General features: G+C 44.3%; 1 protein-coding gene across 4 annotated transcripts; it reads left to right on the top strand.

Annotated features, from left to right (window-relative positions):
- The first annotated feature begins 18,333 nt into the window (after nt 1-18,333).
- Nucleotides 18,334-24,843, top strand: SPRY1 (sprouty RTK signaling antagonist 1). 4 transcript variants are annotated; one of them, XM_065837784.2, is made up of 3 exons: nt 18,334-18,481; nt 19,205-19,915; nt 22,579-24,843. In XM_065837784.2, exon 3 carries the CDS (start codon nt 22,634-22,636, stop codon nt 23,594-23,596), a length of 963 nt encoding a protein of 320 aa, XP_065693856.1. In that variant the 5' UTR covers nt 18,334-18,481; nt 19,205-19,915; nt 22,579-22,633; the 3' UTR covers nt 23,597-24,843. The 4 variants fall into 4 exon arrangements, with proteins under 4 accessions (XP_065693856.1, XP_065693857.1, XP_071664179.1 ...); XM_065837785.2 differs by lacking the exon at nt 19,205-19,915 and having other exon boundaries at nt 18,337-18,481; XM_071808078.1 differs by lacking the exons at nt 18,334-18,481; nt 19,205-19,915 and adding an exon at nt 20,697-20,784.
- Nucleotides 24,844-26,636: the final 1,793 nt, after the last annotated feature.

Genomic DNA, 26,636 nt, shown 5'->3' with positions numbered 1-26,636 from the left:
AGAATTGTTAACATTAAATCAGCTTTTCAGTGTTTCAGGCACATTTTGTTTAAATACAAAATTTAACTTTTCCCTCCAATAACAGTGTCTTGCAAAATGGCATAAAATATCTTTTGACAGGTTTGTCAGAAATGATCAGGAGAATATTTATGATCAAAATGCAAAAATCTCATCACCTAACTTGAAAAAACATTGAGTCCTGTGTTTTCCCTAATGCATAAAACAGATTTTCACTGCAAGTACAATATATAATTCTTAATCCCGGAGAAAGAATGTGGATAACTTGCCTACAGTCTTTAAATGAGAACAGAACATGAGGTTTACTGAGTTCAGGTGCGATGGCAAACATCAGGGACAGGATCATTTTCAAAGATGGTTATTTAAAATCATTGAGCTTAGACTTGTTGGCCCTTCTGAATTTTGTGCCCTTAAAGTTGATTATTCTGGCTCTTGCCTTTTAGTTTCTTTGCTCATTTGAAATGTCAAAGTGTGGTTCTTGTCCTTCAGAAGCTGGGCATGTGCCCTGTAGGGTGCTCCTGCAGCGCAGCGGCCGTGGACGCGCGCTGTGGGGAGGCAGCGGTGGGTGATGTTTCCCTGGCAAGCAGCCTCAAACTCCTGCTGATGGGATATGGAGAGTGGTGGAGAGAAAGCCAGGCTTTGCTTTGTGTTGCCCAGTAAGCTCAAGTTAATTGATGGATGCCGGCAAATTCATGGGCAGGAAGACTACCCCTCCTTATTGCAACTTGTAAGTATCAAACCCATGAAGGAGGTGACCCTTAAAGCTTTTGGTTGCTTCTGGTTCTCCCAGAGAAAGGAATTGATTGGGTGGGTGAAACAGGATTACCAGTAATAGAAAAGCCAGCGTCCAGTCATTGTGGTAGCACAATATCTAAGTGCCAGCTTGGAAAGAACTTGGAAGGTATTGTACTTGGAAGATAAAGAGTCACTCACATGCCTGGAAGTCAGGCACCTGCTGCCAAAACCTTGGCAAAAGCCCCTGAAATAATTAGTAAAAAGCAAGTGTAAAGAACTTACCTTGCTTCCTGTGATCATTAAGGTGGGACAAAACTGAATGTGCTTCCTTCTGCCTTGGCATCACTCCCGTGCTTATGCTGTCGGGGACATGGGAAGCGGCTCACAAGGGAGCTGGGCACAGACTGACCTGTGCCTCGGCCCGCTCATGACACAGGAGACTTTCAAAACCTGCCTGGACACCTTTCTGTGCAACCTCATCTGGGTGTTTCTGCTCTGGCAGGGGGATTGGACTGGATGAGCTTTCGAGCTCCCTTCCAATCCCTGACATTCTGTGATGGGGAAGTCCACTGCCTGGCTGCCATTGCCACAGCCAGCACGTAAGGAGAGGCAGTGTGAAGGAGGGTGGATAATCAGTGCATTTCAGCTACTCCAGAGTGACCTGTTGGCCACTGGACACAGTAGCCAGATGGCCTATGCAAAGCTTTTTGTAGCTGCTCCAAACTCAAGTTGCGGGTCAATATGGATCTAACTCATGACAGAGCTGCATTTGAAAAATCGGCTATACATTGTGACCCTTTTGTATTTGTATTTAATGTTGTTGTTATGGTTGTAGTGGATTATAATAATTCTTATCAAAATATTTCGCTTTTGCTGATGCCGTTTTTTCCTCTGACATGAAAGAAAATACTGCAGGTGATCTAATGTGTGCGATTTAATTAAGAACTTTTCCTAGGTAGTGGGTGCAAGAGGCAAGCAGAATCGCAATTGGATTTGGGCATGTTTTGAATGGTAGGTTAACATCTGGAAGACAAATATTTCAGCTGAAACCTACTCTTAATCTTGGGGTTTTTGTCTGCTCTTTCTGCAGCTGCTACCTGTTCATTTATTAATCTTTTCTGTAGGAAACGAAGTCCTGCGTTTCCTCCAGGGCTTTATATGTTCTGTGTTAAATACTTTAAATGGTGTCATTCTTCCCTGCAGATTTAAATCCAATGACTCCAGAGTCCTGATAGGAGAAGGAGATGTGTGTTTTCTCTGTTAACTAGTCCACCAAGGACCAGAGCGGTGAGGGGGAAGGAGCCCCGCTCTGTTTGCATGGCAGGCCTCCAGCAAGAGCGCAGGTGTTGCAAGGGAAGGCAATGGCAACCAGATGACATTCTTTCCCCTTGAACTAGTGTGGAGCCATTGCTCAAACAGATTACGGGTCCTTCCAACGAAATTTGAGGCTAGCGTGTTGACTGCATGTGCCTGTGTAAAACCCATGGCAATAAAGCTTGGATTCATCTAACTGAAATATTATGGGAGCGGAATCACCCTCAGTTCCCTTGGCACTCATTGGTGAGACCCTAGAAGATGGTCCAGACAGATTTATCCCACCTAAGAGCTGAACTACCCTTTTAGAGGTGCTAAGCGGGAGAGCTGATGTCAAGAGAGGCCCCTCAGGCCCTCATCTGGAGAAAGTGCCTAGAGGCAGATGCGGGGAAGTGAGAGCAGTAACTCTCAAAATATTGAGACAAATATTTCACCAACTTATGCAAATATATCCCGTTTACATAAATGGTTCTGGAAATGCTGTTGGTCTCTTCCTCTCCATACCTGTGTCTGTGTGGTATGGCAGTGTGCTCGTAACCACACACCCCCCCGACTTTTTAAATCTCTTTTACAAACACAGAGTTCTCACCTCCCTGTTTGGTAAATGCCTCCGCATCAGCAGAGTGTGGAAAGGGCTTTGATAACCTTCAAGGTGAAACACTTGTCAGCTCTCACTTTATCCAGGAATGGATTATCTGGGCTGTGGAATAATGAGGTCATGTCTTTCCTCCACACCGCTGGCAAGAGCTTCAAGTTTCACACAGGGGTAGCTGCTTACAGCAAGCCTGCTCTGCTTAATGCCGTTTAAAGCTGCCCTCCTCTGTCAGCGAGCTGTCCCCAAACTGAGGATGTGAAATGTGCCCTTCTAGCCTCATCTGCATCACGTATGAGACGTTTCCGTGGTGCCCGGATCGCTGTGTTCACGGGGAGTTGCTTGTGTGAGATGCAGACGTGCCAGATGCGAGTAGCAGAGCGAGCGTGTGCAGCGCGTGCGTGTGCTGCTGCACCTGCCCACAGGCCAGCACCGGTTCTGAGGAACGTAACACGGGGTTTGGGGCGTCAGTGGCCCAAAGCCATGAGGCTATTTTCGGGTAAGTGTCCTGATAGGCGGCTTGTTGCAGTGCCAGGAGTCTCAATCTGCGGTTGTAACGCAGAGCTATTGCGTTGAGAGTGGCCGTGGATGTGAAAGATCCCTAAAGCACACAAGGTGTGGGTGTTAAGGCCTACAGGTGCTTAAGTAGATTAGCAAACAAACAAATCCTTTAATATTCTGGAATGCTTCCTTACCACTTAAGCAGGGATTATTCCACCAAACCAGCAAATTCTACCTTTCTGCCTTGTAACGTCTGCCTTTCAGATAACTATACTCTTTAATAAGCAGTACTTTTAGGAAAAGAAAAAAAAAAAAATGAAAGCATATTGAAAACTTCTGAGAGACCCTATGAAAACTGAGATTACTACAGTGTTAGCAGTTGCATACATAGGATGCTACAACAGAAAGGTTGCCACAACAGAAAAATGTTTTCCTTGATATTTGTTTTACAGAACTCATGACTATCTTATGTACAAACATGTAACATAACTCATTCTCATAACTCATTTCTTCTGAGCAGTGAAAATCTTGGTTAAACTGTTTGCTTTCTCTCTGAAATGTGTAGAAACTACTGGTTACCTTGGTCTGATTCCACTTCTGGGCTTTCATCATGTGTAATTTTGGTTAAAAGCTGCTTTTGTTAATATGTAATGCATCATAGTAACCAATTACACTTTTACTACAAAAGGGTGTTTTATTTTCCTGAGGGATGAATAGTAATCAAGGATCAGCTGGTAGTGCCAAGTGCCTTGATAACACAATTGGCTGCATACAGCTTTGTTAGGCCCCTTCCTGCACTTGCCAGAGCAATTTAAAAGAGGATGCTAGGAGAGCTGTTCTTGCCTTAAAAGAAGATGGTAGGAGATCTGTTATTTATGTACGTGGCTGTTGGGAACTTGAATTTTGGGATCATTTTGTCTGCTGGGTGAGAAGGTAAGCCCCTGCAGCAGAGCATGTGAAGCCATTCCTGAGTAACTGGCGGAGTGGGAGAGGAGACAGAAAAAATGTTTGAAAATAAACGTGTGAATTAGGAAGATTACCCTGAAATTAAACACTGACTGATTTTAATGTGGAAAGGCTTGATGGAGTTGGAAGGGGGCAGAAAGTAGGGATACTGATTGTCATCAGAGTACGGTCTGATTTGTGTTATTTTGATGCTGATGTCTGTGTGCTGGTGAGCTGAAGGAGGGCTACAGCCACCCTGGCCCTATGTTAGGAAGTATCTCATAACTAAACACAAAGAGGAATCTGGCTTTGATCTCATTAACCCCATCAGTGCTGGATTAGCAGAGGTGTTTCTGGAGTTTGACTCTGTCAGATACTTCAGGTGTATATAAAGCGGCAATCACAATTCATACTTTCCGTGGGCTTTTTTTTTTTAACATCAAAGACTAAATTTTCCTAGGCCAGCCCCGGTTCTGCATTGGTCTTGCCAAGGGTTTCCCCTGCAGCAGGAAGAAAAACATCGCAGCTGCTGTCTTCCAGGAAAAAGAAATTCTCCCCTCTCCCACCTCTCCTCCAAAATGGGCTTTGTTGTCTGGGAAGGACAATGATTGCAGCAGGGCAGCACGAAGTGTTTGCAGCGTATGGAAGGGACAGCTCTCTGAAGCCTTTGGAGCAACCCCTGTTGAAGTGCAACAGGCCCCACGGGTGGAGATGGCCTGTGGGTCTGTTCATGTCCCTGTCCCGCCGCGGCCAAGGCTGGTCCCCAGACACCTGACGTCATCCTCAACTTGGAGTAATTAAAGAACATAATGAAAGGCTTTCTCAGCCAAGCTGCACATCACTATGCTTTACTTGTTTGTATCTGTTATGGCTGGAATGGAATGAAATCATGTTTTTTTAACAGATTTTTCTGATTTCATTATCACAACATTGGCAGGAGTCAGTACAGCTGCAAAAACTTAAAAAGTTAAAACTATTGTCTTCTGAATTTTTCAGAAATTGAGTACCAAGCAGTGGAGAGAAGAGTGGAATTTTGCCCTTTTTCTCAATGAGAAGAGGAGGAAAAGGTTAAGGAGTGGAAATCTAAGAAAAAGTAGGGTGGAAGAGAAATTAGAAAGCATGTGTGGAAAGTTTCCTCCTTTCTTCTAAGTCTGCTTCAGTGTTTATTTCCTCTACAATAAAAACAATGAGATGAAGAAGAAGGAAAACCCACTGCAATATTGACAAGCTCAAATAGATTTTATTTTTCTACAAGTATTTGTAGCCATCAAAAGGACCTTGTACTGTCAACAAACCATTTTGTTTCTCACTACTGTTTTTCATGCAAGTTTGCTTGGTCATCTCCTGAGACCCTCCAGTTTTAACACATTTGTCTTGTTTTATGTAAGGGCTGGAAAGAAAATGTGCATAATAACCTTGGGTTTTTAATCTCTGCAAAACATAATTAACTATTTTAAAAGAGTGGTTGGAGGGTTAAGCTAAGGAGAATAAACTACTAGTATAATAACATCTATATTAAATTAAATAAAAAAACAAACAAAAACACAACACACAGATTTAACATGTTATATAATCTCTGTTAAACTTGCTCTGGGAAATCCTCCAAGAGCTAGTGTCAGTGTCAATTTTGTACAAGTCTGTACATAACCTTTGTAAGAATTTGTATGAAGTTGGGTGGGGAGACAGTGAAAAGAAAAAGTTAGAACAGAATGTAGCCTGACCAAAGTATTTCTGTGATGGAGCACTAAAATCAGGAATGGAGATTTACCCCTTTGCAGGTCTTTCCATACAGCACTCCCCTCTGCACAGGTGACTTCCAGTGCCTTTTCGTGGGCAGTGGAAGTGGGCACCCAGTGGGCACCCAGTGCCATCTCATGTCACTTTTGACAGCAAGTGGCAGTTGGAAAGGCCTCTAGGTGTATTAATCTCATAAGTAATCACTGCTTTGAGAGTTTAAAATTAGTCACGCTTCTCTCAGCTGGATGCTGCCATGCCAGGGGAACGGCCTGGCATGTTCACAACTCTGTCAGCCACATAGACCGTACCTATCAGTTTATGTTTGCTCTGTTGCTTACAGATACAGCAATTAATTTAATTACTGCTAATAACACAGAACATGAACCATACCACAGAGTTGTTTCTTTTGTAGGAGCTCAGTCGCTGCCTGTCTTATATGTGGATAGTATTCTCTTACATCTCCTATGCGAATAACTTGGAACAGAGTGGTTTGAAGGATGGTCTTTAGATATATGGGGAAAAGGTGCTGAAAAAAGAGGAATTATTTATGCCCCTTTTGTGAAATGTGGAAGAAGCTCTTAGCTCATTTCTGCCAAAAGACCAGTCCAGCTGTATTGATCTACTCCTTTTGCTGAGCTTTTTTTCATCTTTTCTGTCCTTTCCACCTTCTCTTCGGGCATTGCTACACTGCTTCTTTCCCATTCCCTGCCGGTAAGGATTGTTTTCCTCTACACGGCTCAGCAGAGCAGCAAGTAGTGCTGAAAATATTTATGATGTGGAAATTATTTGGACCACGGCAAGTTTCATCAAACAAACATGTAGTACAGTAACAGTCGTAAGCTTTTACTGAGGCGCTGTTCCCGGTGAAGTCTGGGGGATATCTGCGATAGGGAATTGGATGAGGAGATCAGGGTTTGACTTTTCTGCGTTTATTTGCTTATGACCAGACCATTCTTCTGATAAAGACAAGAGGTTCTCCTCAAGGAAAGTAAATTGTGAAAAGGTGTATTGCAAAAAGCTTTATTATATTGTGTTTGGTTTTGCAAAATGGGGCACGATCCAACTTCCATTGAAAACAACGACTGTGTATTGAGTGTTGTAAGGATTGCGTCAGGCTTACAACTGCAAAATGGTTCAGTAAGGCCTCATTTTTGTTTTCCTTAGAAGTTCACTTTTTGGTAATGATATTTGTCAGGAAATCAGCTGGGGCCTAGGTAAAGCAATGCACTGGTCAGGCCGGGCCTGAACGTTAATGCGGTTTCCCAGCCCGTGGGTCTCGCGTTACCATCTGCTTCAAGACCCAGGAGATGGCCTCTGAGCTTTGAGCAGTGTCAGCAGGCTTTAAACGGCTACATTTATCTCATGAATTTTAGTAGTTAGTGAGGCTATACAACTTATTTTTATTACCCAGATTTAAAATGTGTTTAGTGTGAGGGAAGCCCATCATTTTTTTCTGGGAGCGTGACAGAGCGGTAGGAAATGCAGGCTCTCTTTCTAGAGCACCGCGTGTGCAACCGTGTCAAGAATGAGGACGAAAATGTGCGGTGCTGACTAGATTCTGCTGTTTGAAGGCTTTGTTCTGGAGCCTGTTCCTCAACCTGCCTTTAAAATACAATTTTATTGAGGTTTTGAAAAATGTTTACTGAAGTTTGTCTGCCCCTTCCTCGTGGCATTGTGGTTTCACCTGAAAGTGAGTGATCTTACATGACATGCACTAAATAAATCTTAAAGCTTTTTCTTTTAGTTCAAAGTCTAAGTTTATATAATAGAGCCAATGGACCAACTGTCTTCTGTCTGAACTACCTGTAATATCAAAAGTTTAGCTATTCTGCAAGGAGCAAAGATAAATAGTGTTTCCTATTTACTGCATCTGTTACATTTACTTTGCATCTTTATAAGCACAAACATATGGATGCAATACGTATTAGCATCCAAGTAGCTAACAGTACATGGAAAGATGGATGCAATTTAGTAAATTAATACCTTCAGTAGTTCTCAACATCAGTTGACGGGGAACCTAAAAATGTGCTTGAGATTTAATAAGCTTTTATTGATATGCCTCCGTTCCCAAGTCTGAGTTCCCAGTCCTATTCCAAAGTGAAGGAGTGTTGTTCCTTTGATAAGGTAGGAGTATCATATTCAGTGGTCAGTATAACAAATTGTTTCTTTTTTTTGCCATTAGTGAACTGATTCTCTGCATACTCTTTTGTATACTTGAAAACATCTCCAACATTTATAAATGACAGTTTTTGATCTGATTGGTACCAAAGATTATTCTCAATGTAGTAGGAGCTGGTGGGACATCCTAGTCAGATATTGTTAATCAGTTCTTTGGAACCAGGCAGTAAGTTGTTCTTAACAAGTAAACTCACAGTCATTTAACATCCACCTCTGCTTCAAACATTTCCGTGGGTCTCTCTGGCCTTCTCAGTGTCTCCTCAGTGACGTGTCTACCTGATCTTTCTCTTTTAGTTGTTGCTCATAGATGTGCCGTGTTCTCCGTGCCTTGTGGGTTTGCTCCCCACATAACAAGTAACCTGTTTGGTTCTCCTGACGTGGTTCTTCCTTTCTGTCTCTCTTTCCTTCGGGGCAGGGGAGGGGGAGGATATCTCCTGGCATGATAGAAAGCCTCCACAATGAAAACTAATTTGTTCCTTTCAAACAGAAAAAAAAAATGCACTTTTTACTGGTTTGAAATTTGCGTGGGTATGAGATAGCTGAAAATTCATCTCTTGGCTGTTTCAGTGGCTGACTTAATTTTTAATATTATCTTAAATATCAAATATTTCCTATGTTTCAATAAGAAACTCTTTCATATGAGTTCTATTTTTGAGTTTGTTTGGGTTTTTTAAAAGCTTCAACTTTATGCGTCTACCATTTTAGTACAGTTATCTTTTAAATTCAATATTGACATGATCAGTATATATAAGGTGATATCAGTAACCTATTCTGATTGAAATTGAATAATTGCCCTAGAATTGACTTGACATGTGGGTAGCACTTAGTGCTCAAGTGGTAAGTTTCAATAACACTGCTAAGAATAAAAGACAATATTTTCAAGATCTGCCCAGGGAGGTTAAGTGATAGGAATTCTGCCTTCCTGCCTTAGAAAGGGCTCTGTGAGCAACTGTTTCTTTCTGAGATTTCCTAAGCTGTGCTGAGCACTCTAAAGCAGTTGGCACCCTGGAAAATTAAGTCTACAGGAGTGTTTGTAATTGACACAGGGTTTTTTTTTTTCATGTGGCAATTTAAAAAGAAAAGAGCAGCAAATGGTTTTGAAAAAGTAATTCTTGACACCAATCCAGCTCCAAAAATGTTGTTTTCCATTTACTTCCCATGTTTCACGCTTATTTGTGTGATGAAACAAGAATAGCACTGACTTCTGAGAGCCCTGATAAGCAACCTGTACAATACCTTCCACAAAATCTCAGAATGTGGCAGCAATATACTGAAAGCTGTACCTTACCTGCATAAGAATATCATAGGCTTCTGTTTAAATTTTCTAGAGATGGGGAATTTGGAGAATTAGAAAAGAAGTGTTAGTTTGCTATAAGAACAGAGTGGTGTTCTAACAGATCGATGTTTTAAGTTCTGATGATTATCCTATACAGAACTGAAATCCAGTCTGGTGATGACAGCTATTTCACTTACTTTAAGAGGCATGGACATAAATAACAGCTGAGCAGTTGACCTCAATATATGCTGAAGCTGAAGACAACCTTTCTGAATACTTTGGGGTTTCTGCCTAGTCTTCGGTGCATAAAAGACTACAACCCACCAGGGAACTGTTGTTGGGTTGGTTTTTTTTCTTTATTTAATAAGCAGGACAGGAAATTACTACAAAGGCTGAATTCAGTCAGGCAATGATGTCCACATTTCTAAACCAGCATAAAAAGCAGTGGAAGCACACAAAGTAAGAACACTGGAAAAGGTCCTGCATTTTGTATTTTTCAATTAGGCACACTTTGCTTTTTTTTTTCTTGATTCAGATGCTTCTTTTAGGCCAGATTATACCACTGTAAATCTATGCAAACAGCTGTAAGGAACACTACAGCACCACCCTTGTGAATACTTCAATGTTATAGCAATGGCCCAAAAAATGTCATCTTGCAGTACCATTACTGCAGTGGTTTAGAAGGTTAGCGTGCTACTCAAGTGGAAAAATCAATTTTCTGTGTAACTTTCAAAACTACCAAACTTAAGTTTCCTGAACTTGGGAAGCAATACATACAAGATCCTAATCTGGCTTTGAGATAAACAAAATGTGTTTCAAGAGTAGACATGGCCTTCATGCATTGAAGTTCTTTGGCTTCTAAAGAATAGCATGTTCAATAAATCAGACAAAGAAACCAGAATTACTGTAGTGATTTCAAAATAGAGTTAGTGAGGGAGTCTAAAAGAGGGAACCCCCTCCCGACATAACAGCCCAGTATTTTGGTGTCATAACGTACACGTGTTGGTGTGTGTCTGTACGTGTTCTTCTGGGCACCAGCCAGCAGGAGAGGCAGAGCAAGCTTTCCTATCAGCTCGACTTGTATCGGAGCAGCACAGTTCCTGCATCTTCTACAGCCTGTCTCCCACCCTGAGTGAAATGTGAGGGGTTTTTAATCAATAACATGACATCATGTGCGTTGTCACCTGTGGTTTATGTTCTTTATCATCAAGGGTTTTCCAAATAATTTTTAGTGAGAGAAATCTGATCTTTTCAAACCAAAAGTTGTTATATATATCTGGATATATTTTATATATAATTAGAGCAAAGAGCAAACACGCAAACTAGCTTCAAAAAGACAGAATTCTCCTGAATTCACCAATCCTAAAGGAAGCCAAGATTAACTTTAGATTTTCCTAAGAACACACTCAGGTCCTTAACACTGAATATTCCTTGACAAATAGTTGTTATTATAGAGCAAAATTTCAAGATGTGACTAGCAAGCTCTCATAGAGTACACCAAGCAATGTAAGGGTTATCTCGGCACTTAATACTTGTATTGCCAAATCTAAATAGGATCTTTTCAAGAAGACCCTGAAAATTGGAAAAGAAAAAAAAAACAACCAACGAAACAACAGATTAATAGCAAAATTCTATTTGATCATTCTCTTATTGGGATGCAGCTAACTACCAGTGACTTTGTTGTACTCTTTTACGGTGAGAGATCTTTTCCATATCTTTTCAGGCATAAAAGAGTAAAGTAAGGTGTGGGGGTTGCGAGGTTTGTTTGTGGGCTTGGTTTATTTTGTTTGCGGGCTTGGTTTATTTTGTTTGCAGGCTTTTTTTCCCAGGATAAGGCAAAAACTCTAAATACTTATTTATTGAGGAGGATAATGCTGCAGCTAGGAATACATGTGTGTCTGCCACAAAGACATTCTGTGGCATGTTCATTTTCCTGTAGCAAATTTCTGGCTCAAAAGCAATGACAACATCGTAGCTATCTGAGAACTGGGTCTCTAGATCCATGCTTTTTATAAGCATCGGTTAGTATCATATACCTGTAGGAAGGTGCGAGGAATCAGTTTCTGTGAAGAAGAAAAAAAACAAACTTGGTGCAAAGTTATTTTCAAGGGATCCATGGAAAAACTTCCTCCCTGCTTGCATTCCAGAGAATTGAAGGCTGTCTGTTAAAATCTCATTGAAATGCCTTTTGATTGGTAAAGCAGAACCAAGAATGTGGCCTAGACATAAGTTGCAGCTTCTCTACAGAAGCTGTTATAGCTGTGGAGGGAACCAAAACTCAGTTGTTGACACACTGTTCTTGAGAACAACATGAGAGATTGTGTTCATTAGGCCAACCCCATCGTTCTGGCTAAAAGCAGTCTCAGGTTTCCATGTATATTTTCAAATCAAATTAGAAACGGTGCTCCTGAGACCTCCTTCAGCTGACAGTGATGGATTGCACAACCTGATAAATAGTAGGCATTCCTAGAGGTGTACTAATACCTGAGTCTCCACAAGCAGTTAGACAATAAAAACATACGCAGAACCATGTATTTAAATTAGGAAAGAGCTTTACCTCTTTCTTTGATAATGCAGTCCACGCCTGGGGAGTGGCCACTTCTCGAGTAGAAATGGGAAAGGTTTGTTCCTCGGTTGTTTTTGAAGTTAAATGCTATTATTCAGTCGTGGTGGATTTCCTCTGGCTAGTTTTTCATCAGCTGTAATTAAAACAGCCGTCTCCTTTCATTCAGCTCTCAGCGTATACTTACACAGCTAGATCTATGCTACTTAATCCCACCAGGAGATTCTTTGTAGCTCTACCTGTTTGTTACCTAACTCAGCTGTAGAAGAAAGCAAAAGAAAAGGAAAAACAAACTTACTTGCCTTAGGAAAAAAAAAAAAGAGAGAACCCACTTAAATGGTTGCAGAAATGAAGTTACCCAGGTTTGCTCCACCCACTGAATCAGTACAGTCTTCACGTTAATGTTGCGGTTTTCTTATTTCAATTGCATGCTAAAAATGCAGCAGAATAAAACTGGAGGGACTGGGATGTGATGCCATGACCCAGGAATCCAATCCAGCACCTTTCAAAAATATAATGCATGCTGGAATGAGCTGCTGAGGAGGAGAGAAGCGAGAACAGTTCCACCAAGTGTGTTCTCCTTTTGTGCCTCTGCCGCAGTAACAGGCTTCTTGTGTTTAAGGGCTCAGATATGCTGCTTCCTTCTTGGGAGCTGGGGTTGGTTTAGCCATCTCATCTCACCTCACGTGTGGAGACTGCATTTTCATCTGGTAAAATCTTAACAGAAAAGGTTGAGCATTCAGTCAGATACCAGGCCTTCAAATAAAAGGCAGGTTGAAGGAGACACCCAAACAATTACTCTCTTAATTGAGTTATACTCTCATAATGTGGCTTTGCCGTGATGAGTCTCTTCGCTGTCTCTGACAGGAAACAAACTCAATAGAGTCAGGACTGAGACATTGTGAAATGTGCCCAGTCCAGAAGGATAAGAAAGAAAGAAGAGCTTTTAACACAGCCCTGTTCTTAGATTCATAGACAGTCATTTCCTTCTCCTTAGTGACTTTAAAACAGTGGTGATGTAGCTCAACATAGGAATACTCTCATATCAATGAAAATTGAAATGGAACAGAGATCATTCTAATTTCTGTGCAAGGAATCATCTTTCAATGGATAGTAAAAGGCAGCTCACTTAGTGCTAAGGCAAGAAACTAAGAGTTGCAGATAATTTAATTTACAATAGACATGAACAAATTATCTGTAATAAGCAATAGAGAGAATTTTCCTTTTTCACAGAGGTTTTTATACAGGCAGATGAAGCAATACTACCTAATTTGCTAAAAGAGTTAAAAATTAATACCAAGTAATGAAGACATCATCAGTACCTTAGTAAAATATCTTGTATAATCCCAGACAATTAGTACAACAGATAAACATGAAATCTACAGAGATAGTTCTCCAAGGAAGAAATAAACTTGGCTATAAAATAAGTAACTGTGGATATCTGAAGGGGAAATGTCAATGTACCAGCTGTCTATGTGGCAAGTGAATAGTGAAAAATGAACAGACATGTTGTGGCCTGTGCTTAGAAGAGTGACCAGTTTTTCCTCTTGTTAGGTGCCTTTACCAATGTGTTGTCTTTCCTACAGCTTTTCTTCGATGCTATTTGTCTTCAGTTACATTTTTGACAGCAAAGGTTGCTTTGCTATTCTTCACAGCAAAAGCAAGATAACATTAAAAACTACAGTTTGGGAAGGTGAAAAAGTCAGCTGGATTCTACCTAAGTTGCAGCCATGCCCGTGTTTCCTGCTAATCTCTGTTTACCAAGCTGAATTTTCAGTGATTCAGAAATAGCTGTTGCATATCATTAACGTGACTACCAAATCCTGTATCTCCAGCTGCTCATTGTAATTAGGAGGAATACCCAAGGAAAACATTTGTTTCTCTAATTTGGTGCAAGAGATGCGGGAGGGGGGAAGCATGTTCTCAAACTCTCAACTTACTGTACAAATGTCTGAATTTTGTTTCTTGTTCATTTATGCTAAATTTGGGCATGGACCAACACCCTAGCTCTGCCACGCTTCCCCTGCACTTTGATTCTACGTTCAAACGTTCATGAAGCAGGTTCGCGTCAAGGTTGGTCCCTTTGTTCTCAGAGGTTTGCCTGGCTGCTGCCTTTTGCTATCTTGTCTGCTTCTAAGAAAAACTGATGTTATCTTCTAAAGAGACAAGTCAAGATTGTATTTGCGACTGTGAATTTCCTGTGTGCCTATCCCCGGCCCATGCAGTGAAGGGCAAGGAGTAGTTTTACATGGCTGCGCTTCTTGAGGGAGCTTTACGAACAATCCTTGCACACAAGCTGAAGAAATCCCCAGCGACTGATCACTTTGATCTCAGATAAAGGTCAACCTGTCTAGGAGAAAGCATGATCGGAAATGTTACCTCACGTCATCCTTCACTTTCCCTTTCTCACCCTGAAATGTTTCACTGTACCTTTCAAGTTATGCCTTCACCGCAGCACAGATGGTTTTCACCTCAGAGGTTTAGTTCATCCCATGCATCAACCAGCTTAAGGGGGGACCACCAAGATTTTCAGTGAGCTGATATGAAACTGTACACAGCGATGTTCAATAGCTATTGTAGGACCTTGTTAAGTTGTGTACTTTTTCTTATTTTCAATAGGTGTGTTAAAATTTCACAGTAATACTGGTCTTATCCCAACACACAGTTTCCTTGCACTGAGTGTTTCCAAGGTTCTCTGAGTACGCTGTGGGTCCTCAGCTTCCAAACACCAATACTCACCAAGTTCCACCCAGCACAACGTCAAAGTTGGGAGCTGCAGGTAACAGTTGTTTCTCACAACCCCCACCTCTGTAAGCTTATCGCTGCACAGCTCAGGGGGAGACACATGACTTAAACATTCTAGAGGTAAGAAGACTGGCACAGCAATTTTGTTTAAATGCTAATGTGTGGGGTTCTTCTAAATTGCTTTTGAATTCCTGTATAACTTCAGAAATATTGTTACAGCTGTGAAGATTACTTATTAACTGACAAATAGCTTGTGTAAATGTAAACACTTTCTCTGCTGAGTTTCCGCAAAGCCAAAATGGGCTCAAGATAGTTATCGCCACAGAAGATGAGTGACAGGAACAGTAAATATCGAATTCTTCAAGTACAGGCTTTTTGTCACCTCTTCTGTCTGAGATGATACTGTGCTGATGGACAGGATAGTTTTTGGAATGAAGTGCCAGTGTCTGGAACTGACTACAAGTCCTGGTTCTCCACTGGGATGTGGGCTGGGAGATGCTGCTTTGGGGGAAATACAATGGTATTCTCAGGTGGGGTGTGACATGGAAGCACTGTTACCCATTAGTGATAGCAGGAGGATCACAGCTTCCTCTTTACAAAGGGGGAGATCACTACCTTTAATGGTCAATCAAGAGACCTAGAGATGAAAGCTGCTTCTGGATATGGATTAGGAAGAAAAACAAACACACAGAAAACAACAGACTCTGCTTTTATTCTGTACAATGTCTTTTGGCACTCCGAAGCTTGCACGAGGGAGAAGCAGCATATGACTGCAGAAAATGGAGTTTATCTCCAGTACATGATCCTCAAAGTGAAAGTGGAAATGGGGATTGGATCATGGTTATCAGCCATCATCTGGGCTCTTGAACCTAATTCTGAGAGGTTTTTCAGAAGGATTACCTTTGGGCATAGAGGGCTGGTCTCTCCTGACTTCTTTTTTTTTTGTCAAAGAGAGACAGGCTCCTTTAGACAACAGTTTGGAGATGGAAAATAACTTACTTGCACTGGATTCCTGTCTGTGTGTCAATCTTCAAACTAAGGTTGTGCCAGGATGTAGTCATAAGGTGTGTCAATCCTCTTCCACCTTGCCAATTTATTCTCCATAATTTTAGCTCTCCTGCTAAAGCTTCTCACTGCTATCATTTCCAAGAAAATCAAATGAGATGACTTGAGTGACATGCAGGTATGTTTGCTGGAGTCTGTGGAGAGCCTTCTGATATAGCTGTAGGGTTCTCCCTTGTTTCAGTGAAGTGTCAGTTCTGGTGCCAAGTGATAGTAAACTGCTGCCAGTATTCTTGACTATTTTACTGACCCATTTAAGACCAGTACTGTATTTCTAAAAATCAAGCTGTTAATGCTTGGCATAGTCTTTTAAGGTAGTACTTGCTTTAGAGACGTGAAAGAAGAGGTGCTAACCACTGTTTTTATGGCACTATCCTAGAAAAAGAGACACACTGACTTCTGTGAGAAGACAGTCAGTTGCTAAGGAGTATTCTCAGCCATGTAGCAGAGTCCTGCTAACCCGAAAGGCTGGTCACCCACCAGTTATCTCCAGCTTGCCTGCTGCTGCCTCTGATGCTCCTACTATTGGTGTCGCTGCAAGAATTACTGTACGTAGGACACCTACATAAAAGCTGCTTCTTTTGTTTTGTCTTTATTAAAAACAGAGTTTTGTGAAAGAAATCTAAAATATACGAGAAGACAGATTTTCACCTAAGTGCTGCTCTCCAGGAGTAATTTCTGTTAGGTTTTTTTTAGTGATTTTTGTTCTTCGATAGGAACTTTTCTTAGTTTGAACCATGACAGGTTCCAAAGTTTTAAGACAGATTTCACTGAAAATAATTTTGTACTTTCTGCTTGCAGTGTGTCTGAAAATGCTTTTGGTGAGCAATCACATTTTCTAATTTCCCTAGCAATATTAATGATGGATTAGAACACTTCTGTGACCATGCCAAACATTTTTATGCTGCTGTTTGTCACTTGACCCTCTATAATTGGAAGACATTATTTATAGTTTGTCTATATCAGCAGTCTCTCAATTACAAATTTAGAAGTATTAGTGATATGCAGTATATAGCCTTTAATGCATAAAGATTTTCTTCCATAGAGAAATATGTGGCTGAAGTAAAACTTTTGTATAATGATGGAAAACGTAGTTTGGATATTTTCTTTCCAAGTTTAGTGAAATTTAATGAAAAATAAGGGTGATCTGGGTGGACAGACTATGTCACTGAATAATACCTTTGTACCACGTATTCTTATGAAATAATTCTCAGAATTTTTATTTTTTAAAAATATTTTTTCCATGTTATTTTAGTTGCCTTTTAAAACACTTTAGTCACTTAGAATATAACATGAAGATAACATTTGACTCTCAAAATAACAGCTTTGAAGGCATCACTGATTTCTTCAGCACCATGATTGAAATGCACTGATGAGCTTTGCATGGAACTTTGCAGAGCCCAGGCTGGAAAAGGCAGTAGAGAAAGACAACTGGGTAAAATGCATCATCTCTCAGTGCTTCAGGACCACCTGTAAAACGGTAGGAAGATTTTTCCATCTAATGGAAGGATTATAAGAGTAAATGCTTTCTTAAGTCTTCAGCTACTCCTTTAGTAGCATGAAACAAACAGAAACATTTTATAAATATAAATTAATAGCTATTCCATCTGGCTTGACCCTGCTTAAGACAAAAAAAAATACCTCTGTAACATTATCAGAGGAGCATGGTAGAACTTCAGCCCAACAACATTGTCTTCCATCAGCTGGCACCTAAAAATAAATGCATTCTTTCACAGAATGGTCGGGGTTGGAAAGGGCCTCTGGAGATGAGCTAGTCCAACCCAGCTGCCTCGTCCATGCACCCTGCCTGTGCCTTGATGTGCAGCTCATGCTCTGGCACCGGTGCAGGTGGGGCCTGGCCTCGCTGAGAAACCTTCGTGGCAGGGGGGGAAACCTCTCTAACTGTGCAAGTTGCTCTCGAGGAAAGTGTCATTCCCGAAAGGTGAGCTTTATGTAAGAAATCGCTGTGTTTCTGTATTTATTTACAATCCTTACTGTTATACCTGCACAACGGCTGAAGGCTGATCCAAAGGGACAGTCGCCTCCCGTCTCAGCCCGCGGTCTGGCAGGCCGGCATTTCGCGCATCCTTACAGTCGCTGGCGGGGGGGGGAAGGCGAGAAGCCCCCCGCGCTGCACCCCAGCCCCGCAGCGCGCTCCCCCTGCTGGCCGGGAGTGCGGCCCGGGGCCGGGGGGAGCCGGAGCCGCTGGGACACACGGCGGGGTGCGGGGACAGCTCGGTGTCGCCGGCGGGCGCGCGGCGCCGCTGCCCGTGCTGGCGCGCGCGGAGGAAGGCGGGCTCCCAGCACGTGCCGGTGCGCGCCGCCCCGCTGCGGGCAGCGCGCGGGCCTGCCCGAGGCTGCTCCCGAGCGCCGCCGCGCTCCCGCGCACCCACCCCGTCCCGTCCCGTCCTCCCGCCGGCGCCGCACCGCGGACCGGCCCCGGGACCCGCCGCGGCGCCTCCGAGGTCGGCGGCGCTCGCCCGGCGCAGCCCCGCGGCGGCGGGTCCGCCCCGGCGAGAGCGGCCGTGACCTGTGCGAGCGCGGCGGGCGGGAGCGGCTCCCGGGAGGGTGGGGAAGTCCACTCCGGGATTTCGGGGGCGCTGCGGAGTGACACATTGACATCACGGGGGCGCGGCCGGGCGGCGGGCGGGGGCTGCGCGCTGAAAGGCGGCGGAGCGCGGCCGGAGTCACTCCGGAACGGCGGCGGGACAGCGCGGAGCGGGTGGCGGTGCGCGGCTGCCTACACTGCCCGGGCTGGACTCCGCGCCGGGGCCGCCAATGTGCCTCGGGAAGCAGGCGTTCACCTTGGCCTTAGGTAAGCCTGGGCGGTGTTCCCGCTCCCCCCGCACGCCTTGGGAGCCGGATCAGGTGCCGGGGGTACGGGCGGGGAGCAAGGGTTTTACCGCAGCTGGCGGGGAGGTCGGAGGACTTCGGGGTGGCGGGGCAGGCGGCAGCGGTGCGAGTCGGAGCGCTGCACAGGCGGTGCGGGCGAGAGGCGAGCTGCCTCTGCTGCTCCCCGCCACGGGCTGCGCGCTCGGGGTGCTCTGCCGCGGGAGCGACCGCCGGGCCGGCCCCGTGTCCCTGTGCGGGAGTGCGGGCAGCAGAGCGGTCGCTCGGCTTCCCGAGGGATCAGCGCTAAGCCAGTCTCAATTTGCTGGTAATGGTAAAACTTCCAGTTCAGTAATTGTGCCAGCGCTGGAATTGTCTGTCCTGCCTGACGCGGGGATCTCACTTGCGTGCCGGAGCCTTGTTTGATCCTCTCGAAATACGGAGGAGGCTCTGGGGATTTTTCGGGCAAGATTTTTGTGTGCGGGGCTGCCTTGTATTGCAGTCTTCTCCCTGACGTGCCGACTGTGCTCCGAGCCTGTCAATCAGCCTCCAACAGCAACAGCAAGCACATGGCATTCTGCAGAGAGCTCGCAGAGCCATTACGCTCTGCCCCTGGCTTCGTTTGCAGTTTGCTGAGGTCTGCCGTGAAAGCAAGTGCCTCTTCGTGATTAAAAAAAACCAAACAAACCACCAAAATCTCTTGCACTAGGGGTTGTGGTTGCACTTTGCCGGCGCTGAGGCCAGAAGGGACCTGCGGCAAGGATCGTGCGGTGAAGCCGAGCACCGGACCCGGGAACGCTGCCTTGCACTCAACACCCCCAGCGTGGAGGAATCGCCTGAGACCGCTCCGGTCAGAAGAGGGAAATAACAGCCCGCACCGGCGGAGGAAAAGCAGGAGCCTCGCATTCCCGGCTCTGCCGCCTCTTCTGGGAGACCTTCCTCACAAGTGCCCCACGCTGCCTGATCCTGCTCCCCGGTGTGTGCGGCGGGCTGCAGCTGGCTTACACTAGATCAAGATAAACCGTTTGCAGAAGGGGGTGGATTTGTTTTCCGTCACCTCCAGGGCCAGAGACTCTTGGCCAAAGGAGAGCGCTTCCCCCGGAGTCCCGCGGGCACGGCGTGCTCTGGCTCTGCAGAGGAGCGAGCGAGGGAAAGGCGGCCACTGAATGCCGGCCCCCGAGGGAGAAGGGCTGCGGCAGGCAGCAGAGGTGGATTTTCCTCCGCTCGCCGAGTAGGACGTGGAGATCTACGAGGACTTCGCAAGGACGAGGAGCGCAGCCCATCTGCCTTCCCCACCCCGCGGGGCTGGGAGGGCGCGGAGCCGGGGCTGCAGCCCGGCCGTCACCCTGCCCCGCGGAGCTGCCGTCGCGCCGCCCTCCGCCGGGTGGATTTGCCATTACCAGTGACTCCTCGTTAAGAAGTAAGTTCGGGAGCTCCTTGTGCGTTTACACCGGAGCCGAGCTCGGTGCACGTGGGGCGGCGAGCAGGTGCCGTCGGGGGCGCGGGCACACGCACGTCGCCTCCCTGGCGCGGACCGGCCCCCGCAACACGCGCCCGTGTCCTCCCCTCCAAAAAAACCCGCAAAATCGTGCCGGGATTGGGCTTCCGCGAGAGGGGTCCCGCACCTACTGAGGGTGGGGGGTTGGTGTGCTGACAGCCCCGCGGCGTGCCCGGGCGGGGGGGTCGGCGTGCTGCGTTTGGGGGTGACCGTTACGCGCCTCGCGCTTGGAACCTCGGCCCGCTGAAAACGGGCATAACGTAAAAAACACACAAACGCTTCGCAGGCGGCGGCTTGGCCGGGATGGCGGCCGCAGACCGGTCGGGAGGTGGAGGGGCTGGGGGCAGAACCGGCGGTACCCTGGCCGCGGCGGCGGGGAATCCCCGGCGCTATAGCGGCCGTTCGGCCGGGCGCTGGCGCTTTAAATGCCGGGAAGTCCGCCCTCCTGAGGCAGCGCCGATCTCAGGCTCTGCCCTCCCCCTGCAAAAGGGGGAGGAAAAAAAAAAAGCCCTTGTTTTCATTCATAACTTTTTTTTCCCTTTCTTCTCCCCTCCTCTTCCTTCCTCCCCGTCAGCTGCGCGTTCCGCGCCTCGCCCCGCTCGGAGCGCAGAGGGCGCCGCGTCGCCGCCTGCCTGGGGCTGCCCGGGGAGGGGGGGTGGCGGCGTTTCCGAGGGGGTGTGGGGAAAGGGGGCTTGCTGAGGGGTGGAGAGGGAGCGCTGACACGCGGTGCGGGCACTGCAGGCTCTGCCTGCCCTGCGTGCAGAAACATGAGGTCTGTCGCCGTCTTTGCTGTACGTTTGTTTTATTTTATTGATGGGCTGTGCGGGGGTAACCGGTTTAAAACTTATTTGCATGGGGGTAGAGGTTGAACTGTACCGCTCTCTGCCTGATCTGCAGCTGGTCTTGTCAGTCCGTGTGCCGTGTTGAAGTTGCACTTTGCCCCAAAGATGGCACTGGATGTCTTTTGCAATTTCTTGGGATGTTATTTTTCATCCCCTGGGGAGCCCAGCTCCTGGTTGGTACAGCTGTAAATCTTTCCCTTTTCACATTCATTCACCCTTAGTCTGTTGTGGATTTGTATTCAGTGCTTGTGAAGGATGCAGCTTGTTCTGTGAGGCGAATTAGAAGTGAATGTGGGTTCTGATTTTTGTGTGGGTTTTGTTTGGTAATTTTTTTTTTCCCCCCTCTTAATCTGGTGACCCTAAAGCTCACACAGGTGACATTAAATGTAAAATGAAATTTTTGATTGGTAGATAAGCAGAAAGACTTTGTGTCCTGGTGGAAGCTGGCACTAAGCGTTTATTAGTGGACAGAGTGATAAAAAATGCATAACTACCTGTTAGAAGAAACCTTTCCTGCTCTTGCCAATCCGTGTGCCTTTTTCTCTGTTGAGTGGAGAACAGCTTCATGCTGGCTGGGGGCTGCGTAGGCAAGACAGGTTCTTTATCATGATTATTGGATGAGTTATTTGGAAATGCTTGATTGCATAGCACTCCTGTTTCTCCTTTTTCAGGTAAATGTATATGACATCTTAGGGAGGACTTCCCCCCCCCCAGCTGTTAGTAAAGGAAAGCAGTGGCTCTCCATATAAATATGGCATTTAGATATTCCTCTGAATTTTTATGTAGGTACAGGACTTTCACTGCAACTTTCTGAATCAATGTTGCAATGTTCACATTGATAGCTAGGCAGAATGTAAAGGATGGAAATGCATAACATTTAAATAAAAAGAATAGAAGATGTATTTATTTGAGAAGCTTCTAATCAGTTTGTCTTGTGAAAATGGATTTGTTCTATGGTTGTGTTTTGGGTTTGTGTTGTTGGTAGGGTTTTTTTTGTTATCTATTCTTAAAAAGTACCTAAGGATTCATAAAAATGTTATCTGACACCTAGTTCATCTTAGTCTTTTCAACCTGTTTTTCTTTCACACCCCAGGCTGTGATCAGAAAAATGGGTTGTTTGCACCCATATTAGATTTGGATGCTGAGTTGCTTTCTTACAGAAAATGTCTTGGCCAGTTGACAGTACTTAGTTCGAGGCTCTGTAATGCACATGTCACTTCACAAAGGAAGCTTTCCAAATGTACTAGCAAGAGAATCTGTTGAGCTTTCTGATGCTGCATATTCAGACTGAAGAGTGAGAATTGTGCATGTTCTTTACTTTGCCATACACGAACCTCATGGTGTTCCTGCACATTTCCAACCTAGTTTTAGGGCATTCAGAGTTGCTGTTGCTAGTTAGACATTGAGTTCAGTAGCAAGTGAGAAGCAAGTAAGCATTCAGGTTAACACAGGACTTTTTAATTTGTTTATTTTTAATGAGTTGGGGTCTCCTTTGCATTCCTTGTCTATGATGCCGTACCCAGACTCTCCCCATTACTGGACTTTGGCCAGATCCTCAGCACTGTTGTAATCTCCTGGTGAAAGATCAGTACCAAGTGGCCAGGACAACTTGTGGTTTGCCATGTCATTTTGGTTTTTGAAAAGCATCTTGTTCTCTATTCCTCTTTTGCCCTTGATCTTGTGTACATGTGTATATATGTACACATGCAATGTTTATTTATGCATTCTGTCTTCTTATTTTAGGATTTCAGATGCATGCCAGGTTCCCACTGAATGCCAGAGGTAGAGATCACTACAGATGGAGCCCCAAAGTCAGCGTGGCAGTGGTGGTTCACTAGTGGTGATTCAGCAGCCCTCCTTGGACAGCCGGCAGCGACTGGACTATGAAAGAGAGAGCCAGCCTACAGCTATCCTGTCACTGGACCAGATCAAGGTGATCAGGGGCAGCAATGAATACACCGAAGGTCCATCTGTGGTGAAAAAATCTGGTCCACGGACAGCACCGAGGCAAGAGAAGCATGAGAGGACTCATGAAATTATACCAATTAATGTGAATAATAATTATGAACAAAGACCTAGCCACGTGGGGCACTTGGCACATCAGCATAACGCAAGGGCTCCTGTGTTGAGCAGATCAACTAGCACGGGCAGCGCGGCTAGCTCCGGGAGCAACAGCAGTGCTTCCTCAGAGCAAGGGCTGCTGGGGCGGTCACCTCCATCCAGGCCAGGCTCGGGCCACAGATCCGATCGGACAATCCGGACGCAGCCCAAGCAGTCCTCTCTGATTGTGGATGATCTGAAGGGTCCTTTGAAAGAGGACTTGGCGCAGCACAAGTTTATCTGCGAACAGTGTGGCAAGTGCAAGTGCGGCGAGTGCACAGCCCCGAGGGCCCTCCCTTCTTGCCTGGCCTGCAACCGGCAGTGCTTGTGCTCTGCAGAGAGCATGGTGGAGTACAGCACCTGCATGTGTTTGGTCAAAGGGATCTTCTACCACTGTTCTAACGACGATGAAGGGGACTCTTACGCGGATAATCCCTGCTCTTGTTCCCAGTCGCACTGCTGTTCTAGGTACCTGTGTATGGGAGCAATGTCCTTGTTTCTGCCTTGCTTGCTCTGCTACCCTCCTGCAAAAGGATGCCTAAAACTGTGCCGAGGGTGTTACGACCGCGTCAACCGCCCAGGTTGCCGATGCAAGAACTCCAACACGGTCTATTGTAAACTGGAGAGCTGCCCCTCCCAGGGTCAGGGCAAGCCTTCATGATTTTTGGAGGGAGGTTTGCTTCCTCCAACTTCAGTTTTTCAGGTTGTAGCTGATTTTTCTTTTTTTCTTCTCCCTGCCCCCCACCTCATTTTGGGGTGGGGGGTGGCCGTTCTTTCGCTTTCTTTTCCCCAACTTCAAATACACAAATCCTTCCCTTTGCATCTTTGCTCTCCTCTTCGTATTGACTTGGCTGAGTGTGGAGCGTTTTACATAGTCATTGCTGCTCTTTGGTAAGTGTGGACCTGGTATCTGCATCTGCCGCTTACTTTGGCAGGATCTTTTGAGTCTGTAACAGAACCACTCCCGAAAGAGACAGTGGGGGCTCACTCACTGGGCTCTTGAAGCTTCTTGCTCTGTGAATGTCTTTCCCAAAGATGTTTTTTTGTTCTCAGCAATTTTTCTTTTTCTTTAACTCCCTGGGTACCAAGGAAGAATAACTTTCATGAGTGAGCTGGATTTTGAAATAACTTTTGTTCGTGTTCTTTCTGGAGAGAGATGTAAAATGAAGGCTTTACCAAATGAAAGACCTGACTCTCTATAAGCAGCCTGGTTTTTTTTTTCTCCACTTTTCTTCTTCCCCTCCTCTCTTTTTGTCTTAACTTTTGGAACATTCTCGGTCCTGAGGGTTACCCTGCCTCCTTTTTTTTTTTTTTACATTTTCAATGTAACTTCAGTTTTTGCTACACTGTGTAGATCTTCACATTGGAGGCTTTATGGCTGCAACATACTCATTTGTTTCTTTGTCTGTCAAATCTTTGAAGGATATTGCTCACTCCACCCTTCTACTCCTGTTTTTGTAGCCTATCAGTATCAGTTGACATTAAAATTGCTGTATTCTGTATCCAAACAGCCTTCAGGTGTCATTGAGTCACCTGAACATTCTTGAATCCTTAGTTCCTTGTGATCCTTCAGTTTAGTGAGTTTAGCTCTGCTCTGTACTTCATAAATTTATTCTGTCCCTGTTTTATTGCCTTAGCCACAAGTTGTGGTCTTTTTTGTATATTTTATGTATAAAACACAAAGTTGAATCCCGACTATTTTTAAGACAAAAGTCTGTTAAAACTTTTTTTATTGTAAAGAATATTTATTATGTGAATCTCTATTATTTTATGATATTTATTGCAAAAGAATTTGAAAATGTACTCATGTCTGAATATAACAAAATATCAATACTTAACGAAATAAGGATGACACGAAGAAAGTACATATGTTAACTATAATGCAGAAAATATATTAATTAATGAAAATGGCTCTTGAGTTCTTTTGTTATAATGACAGGTTGTGTGCTACACATGCATATTGCTGGGTTATTGGGGTTTTTCCTTTTTGTGGTCTATCAGGCAGAAAATAATTTCCTATTGATACTTCAAAGCCACTAGTCTGTGCTCTAGTTTAATTTACCTAATTTGAAGTTTGCTACCTATATATTCAGTTTTTGCTATGGGACATTTGATAGAATTGAATGTATACGTTGTACTTAACAGTGCCAAGAAGTATAGGCCCTATTTTTTTACCAAAGCATTTGGAAACACAGTTGTGGATGAGGAAAGCGTAACTTTGAGTGGTTTTGTTTCTTAAAGAATACCAAATTAACATGTAAATCTATTTTAAATTTTCCTATATGGAACTTCTTGGCTGGTTAAATTGTACATCAGCTGAAGTACTGAACATATCAAGCTCAAATCTAAATAAAAAGCAAGAGGCAGGATAAAAAGCAATGGTTGTGTTGCTGCCAGCTTTGAAATTTGGAGGGGGGTGTTTGTGCCTATGCATATGGCTTGTTGGGTTCTTTTCCCATGCATTTTCCTGGTTTCAAGTGAATCTATCTTCTGTCTTTAAGTTAAAGGCTCTTAAGGGTGACCTAAGTGTCACAGCTACTTGTGGCCATTTAACACATATTGAACAAAAAAGCTTTTCATTAAGAGTGAATGGGGAAACCTCATTCTTCTGTTTGTGAGGGTCAAGGCTAACATCACAATTCTTGTAAAGTAAAAAAGTTTAATAAATGGATGTAATTTCACATGATATTCAGAGTAAGTGGTTCAAGAGAACCTCCACTTTAAGAACAGAGTAATAGCTTGACAGATATGTCATATCTTGCATTTTGAAGTCCTGCTGCTTTGGCTTGCCATATTCAAGCTATTCTGAGTCCTAGCATATTGATGATAAGCTCAGCTTTTGTAGTTAACTCTGTCAAAGCTGATCCATAGTCATACAATGAGCTGACTAAAAAGTTGCATTCTTTATTAAATGGCACATATGACTTCTGTGAAGTATACAGTGAAATCATCTGGGTGCATCTAGGAACCCACTTGCTTTGCAGCATACAGTGGAGAATTCTGCTCTCTCCTTTTCAGTGTGGCAAAACGTAGAGGTGAGAGGCTGTGGAGTTCCAGTATATATATACTTTGCATATATATATGTGTGTGTGTGTGTATATGTATGTGTGTGTGTGTATATATATATATGCAAAGTATGCTTTCCAAGATTTATTCTTCACAAGATGAAGCAAAGCCAAGATAACAATGTTTCAAAGGAGTAAGCAACTTGCTTTGCACTGCTTTCTTATCACCAATATGTCTCCAACAGTGACAGCTGCAAACAGCCCTCAGGAGACAATGACATCCTTGTCCAACAGTCGCTGTTGGTCAGATATGACCGTTTTTAAGACTATGTACTGACACTTAAAAACACTGAGTCAACAGCCTTTTCATAACAATTCAGTCCAGCTCTGTGTTGAGTAAGTTTGCTCAAAGGGTGCTAGTTATTCCTCTTCAGGAAAAGCTTTATATTGCTTACCTCTGTTTTCAGGCAGGTGACTTGTATAGGGGCTTGGTTTGTTTCCTAGCAGAAGCAAGCCCAAAGGACCCACATGCACTCTGTCTTTTAATGATTATCTTTCATCATAAGCTAGGTCACATCACTATTTCTGATTTCTTTTTTTTAAAAAAAGCAAAAAAACACATGCTCTAGTTAGTCAGACTGACTATTGTTTACTAACTAAGCTTAGGGAGTAACTTCAGGTTGCGTTTCCTTAGGA

The sequence above is a fragment of the Patagioenas fasciata genome, chromosome 4, assembly GCF_037038585.1.
Source record: "Patagioenas fasciata isolate bPatFas1 chromosome 4, bPatFas1.hap1, whole genome shotgun sequence".
Classification (NCBI taxonomy): Eukaryota; Metazoa; Chordata; class Aves; order Columbiformes; family Columbidae; genus Patagioenas; species Patagioenas fasciata.
The sequence above is the reverse complement of the archived record's forward strand: the minus strand, read 5'-3'. Positions and strand labels throughout refer to the sequence as shown.

What these genes read in the sequence shown, in the direction of transcription:
- SPRY1 (XM_065837784.2), top strand. Translation starts at nt 22,634, where the DNA reads ATGGAGCCCCAAAGTCAGCGTGGCAGTGGTGGTTCACTAGTGGTGATT.